Below are 5,036 nucleotides of genomic sequence, written 5' to 3'. Positions count from 1 at the left end.
AGTGGTTCGGAATAAAAAAAAATTGTAAAGGGATTGTAAAGAGGCATTCTTTCTTAACCGTATCGGTAGGCCCGTACAAAGGAGGCGGCCGCATTTGCTTGGAGACAATAGCTGATAGAGTCTGATTTCAGCATCAATTGAAGTACCTGCGCCTCACCCCACCCATCTCTTGTTACGGGCCTGTGTATCGGGGCCAATAATGGCTTCTATTTGTATCATTCCAACTTTCCTTCAGATGCCTGTGATTCGTGTAATTATAAACATTACGTCAAATTTCGATGGAATCACGACAAATATCCGAAAGCTAAGATTGCTTTCGTTTCCGGTAGACATATATTCTCGTAATTTTATTCCGACAATAGTTTTTAAATTTGTAAATTGCAAGAAGCGTTCCCTTTAAAATTCTCTTTACCATATATATCTTTAACCCATTAACCAAATAAAAATGAAATGAAATGAATGGAGTTTTACGTCCTACTTTTCTGCACCTTGTGGGCTAATGAAGACGGGCAACGCCATGCAGGGTGCCATGAGGGAAATTTTGCCAGGACAGCGGCATTAGCCTGCTCTTTTTCGATTTCCAACTGTCGAGGGATCTTTAACATGCACAGCCTGTAGCACACAGGGCCTCGGTTTATTGTCCCATCCGAACAACAAGACGCTTTTTCCATGTTAGCCCCTCTTACCTGCATCACTGACAGGGGGAAACCGGGTTGAAAAATCCGAAGGTATTATCTCGACCAATGCCGGGATTGAACCCTGGACCTTCAAGTTAGCGAGCAAGCGTCTAACTCACTGAGAATAACCCAATACAGTACAGAACATAAGGACGTAAAACTTCAATTGATGTATATTTCTGTTTGTGACAATAAGACAAGATATATAGTAATTACTGGTGTCATGTTAATAGAAATATAACTAATAACATAATGTTTATTGATGATATTCATGTTATTTATTCGTCTCTATAAACATGTCAAATCGGCATTTCCTTGTCACTGCACTGATGTCTATATAATGCTATTCTTTAAAGGGGTTAATTCTTGCAATTCTCAGTATATTGGTTGTCATTCAAAGAATAACGATGATGTAAATTGACGAAACGTCGTTACTTACCATAAACTAATAATGACAATGTAAATTGTAGAAACGTATTATGATGTAAATTGACGAAACGTCGTTATTTACCATAAACTAATAATGGCAATGTAAATTGTAGAAACGTATTATGATGTAAATTGACGAAACGTCGTTATTTACAATAAACTAATAATGATAATGTAAATTGACGAAACGTCGTTATTTACCATTAACTAATAATGATAATGTAAATTGACGAAACGTCGTTATTTACAATAAACTAATAATGATAATGTAAATTGACGAAACGTCGTTATTTACCATAAACTAATAATGACAATGTAAATTGACGAAACGTCGTTATTTACCATAAACTAATAATGATAATGTAAATTGTTGAAACGTTGTCTACAATAAAACTCAGGAGTAGCATACCATATAAACTGATGATGACAATGTAAATTGTTGAAACATTGTGTACAATAAAACTCAGGAGTAGTATATCGTATAAACTGATGATGACAATGTAAATTGTTGAAACGTTGTCTACAATAAAACTCAGGAGTAGTATATCGTATAAACTGATGATGACAATGTAAATTGTTGAAACGTTGTGTACAATAAAACTCAGGAGTAGTATACCATATAAACTGATGATGACAATGTAAATATACTAATAATGATAATGTAAATTGACGAAACGTCGTTATTTACCATAATCTAATAATGACAATGTAAATTGTTGAAAAGTTGTCTACAATAAAACTCAGGAGTAGCATACCATATAAACTGATGATGACAATGTAAATTGTTGAAACGTTGTCTACAATAAAACTCAGGAGTACCATACCATATAAACTGATGATGACAATGTAAATATACTAATAATGATAATGTAAATTGACGAAACGTCGTTATTTAACATAATCTAATAATGACAATGTAGATTGTTGAAACGTTGTGTACAATAAAACTCGGGAGTAGTATACCATATAAACTGCTCTATCTAACTGTTTTGACAGTGTAAATTATAGAAACGGTGTGTCAAATATAATAAGAAAGAAACCAGGATTGCCATGGGTTATAGTTCTATCAAATAGTAAATTAAAAATTTAGACGGTTATGTACCTTTAAAACTAGTTAAGAATGGTAAAGCTATTATTTTCAGAGAGTTAGTGAAGCGTACTTTTCTCTCACGCTTCTGTCGAGTTCATATTGCTCCAACGAGATTAGGTGTGTGGCAGCTTCTCAGTTGAACATATATTAACTCTACAACCTTGTCATTTGGTAAAATCATTACAGTAAAGCGAAACTCTATCATTATATGTTTTGGTTTCTTAGCAATCTAAAACCCTTAGCTACGTTTCACACGTTGTTACTAACTCGTATTTTTGAGAATCCATCGTTAGTTCCCATTGGTAAGTTCCCATTGTTAAGTTCCCATTGTTAAGTTCCCATTATTAAGTTCCCATTGGTGAGTTTCCATTGTTAAGTTCCCATTGTTAAGTTCCCATTGTTAAGTTCCCATTGGTAAGTTCCCATTGTTAAGTTCCCACTGTTAAGTTCCCATTATTAAGTTCCCATTGGTAAGTTTCCATTGTTAAGTTCCCATTGGTAAGTTCCCATTGGTGAGTTTCCATTGTTAAGTTCCCATTGGTGAGTTTCCATTGTTAAGTTCCCAATGGTGAGTTCCCATTGTTAAGTTCCCATTGTTAAGTTCCCATTGGTGAGTTTCCATTGTTAAGTTCCCATTGGTGAGTTTCCATTGTTAAGTTCCCATTAGTGAGTTCCCATTGGTAAGTTCCCATTGGTATGTTCCCATTGGTAAGTTCCCATTGTTAAGTTCCCATTGTTGAGTTCCCATTGGTAAGTTCCCATTGGTAAGTTCCCATTGGTAAGTTCCCATTGGTAAGTTCCCATTGGTAAGTTCCCATTGGTGAGTTCCCATTGGTGAACACATTTGGTGAGTACTCAATAGTAAGGGCAATCAGTTGAAGCCCATTGATGAGCCTATAGATGATTCCCATTGATTGGTGGCTTTCAATTGGTGAGTACCCCATCGGTGAGTACCCAGTGGTGACAACTCATTGGTGATGTCCATTAGTGAATTCCCATTGGTGAAGACCATTGGTAGGGCCCTTCGGTGAATACCCCATCGGTGAGTACCCCATGGGTGAGCCTATTGGTGATGTCCAGTGGTGAAGCCCATCGGTAAAAGCATCTGGTGATTACCCATTAGTGATGCCCATTGGTGAGTTTTGGTGAATACGTACCGTTTATAACAATTGGTGAAGCCCATTGTGCACCTATTTAGTAGGTTGGGTCGCGTCAAGGCTTTAGGGGTCCAATTTTCAACCCAGTTTCCACTCTTACAACAGAAAATTTCGAAATCTTGTCAAGAGGCCGATAACAGGTTCTACAGTTCTTAGTGTACATGTTCTACCATATGTCAGGGCATCTCGATATTACAGTTTGACCCTGATTGAACCTCACTGGAGCGAAAATACAAATACATATGTCACTCTTCAGAAAAAAAAACATTCCCAACTTTAATCTTTAAAATATCTTTCTTATTTCTTATGATTCAAATGTTGAAAATTAGAACCTGTTCCACATATTACAGTTAATTTGTCCAAACTAATATGGATACCGCTCAAACCAGCCAGCATGACTCTTGCACATCCTTCTGTAAATGACTAATACGTGTATTTGCGACATATAGAGCGCTAGAGTTACTTTCACCATAGGCCGTTTGATTCCATAACTAACAGTGTCGCAGTGTATTGACCGATCTGTTCCATGACACTCGGCCTGATTCATTAACAGGGAAACACCCGATATCACTCTATTGAAGAAATGAAGTAAAATCGCACTTTTATGCACCTGATTGGCCAATGAAAATGGGCAACGTCGTGCAGTGTGCAATTGGAAAATTATTCTATGGCAGCGGCATTATCTACGTCACAATTTCTGCACCTGATTGGAGTAATCAAGACCGACACGCTATTCAGTGTCAAAATTCTGTTACGTCTTCAATGTGCGATGGGAACTTCGTACAACTATACTCTTGAAGTCTGTTGAATTTACTACAAACTACTAAAAACTCCACTTTCCACTTAAAAATTTGGCTGAAAACAGAGCGATATGCCGATAAAACAGTTGGAATTTTACGTTAGAGTAATTTATGTTGGCAAATTTGAAAACAAAGCAGGTTTTGTAATTGATAGATTTTGTAGTTCATCGGCACTTTTTAAACTCATCCCTGGCAAATGAATTAAGTCGAATTTTTAATTCGATTGCATGGTTGGCAAAAAGAGAATGCTCATTGCGCTGTCATGCCAAGATTTGTCTCATTGTACACTGCATGACGTTGCCTGTCTTCATTATTCCAATATGGAACAGTCGTGTAGGACGTAAAACTCAAATAAAATGACTCTCGATTGACATACCAAACGTTACACATCAAATTGACATACCAAACGTTACACATCAAATTGACATGCCAAACGTTACACATCAAATTGACATACCAAACGTTACACATCAAATTGACATACCAAACGTTACACATCAAATTGACATACCAAACTTTACACATCAAATTGACATGCCAAACTTTACACATCAAATTGACATACCAAACGTTACATATCAAATTGACATGCCAAACTTTACACATCAAATTGACATACCAAACTTTACATATCATATTAGCGTACTAAACTTTACGCATCAAATTGACATGCCAAAATTTAAACATCAAATTGACATACCAAACTTTACACATCAAATTGACAAACCAAACTTTACACTCAAATTGACATACCAAACTATACATATCAAATTGACATACCAACTTTACATATCATATTAGCATACTAAACTTTACGCATCAAATTGACATACCAAACTTTACACTCAAATTGACATACCATCTTTACATATCATATTGGCAT

The 5,036-nt window shown here is 36.0% G+C and overlaps 1 protein-coding gene across 1 annotated transcript; it reads right to left on the bottom strand.

Annotated features, from left to right (window-relative positions):
• Positions 1 to 4,402: 4,402 nt before the first annotated feature.
• LOTGIDRAFT_130569 (hypothetical protein) lies at positions 4,403 to 4,792 on the bottom strand (the record flags this gene model as incomplete). Its single annotated transcript, XM_009065730.1, has 1 exon — positions 4,403 to 4,792. A coding segment is annotated over one exon (390 nt), but the record flags the coding sequence as incomplete, so codon positions are not given.
• Between the last annotated feature and the right edge of the window lie 244 nt (positions 4,793 to 5,036).

Source organism: Lottia gigantea, assembly GCF_000327385.1.
Source record: "Lottia gigantea unplaced genomic scaffold LOTGIsca_70, whole genome shotgun sequence".
Taxonomy (NCBI): Eukaryota; Metazoa; Mollusca; class Gastropoda; family Lottiidae; genus Lottia; species Lottia gigantea.
This window is presented reverse-complemented; position numbering and strand designations above follow the sequence as displayed.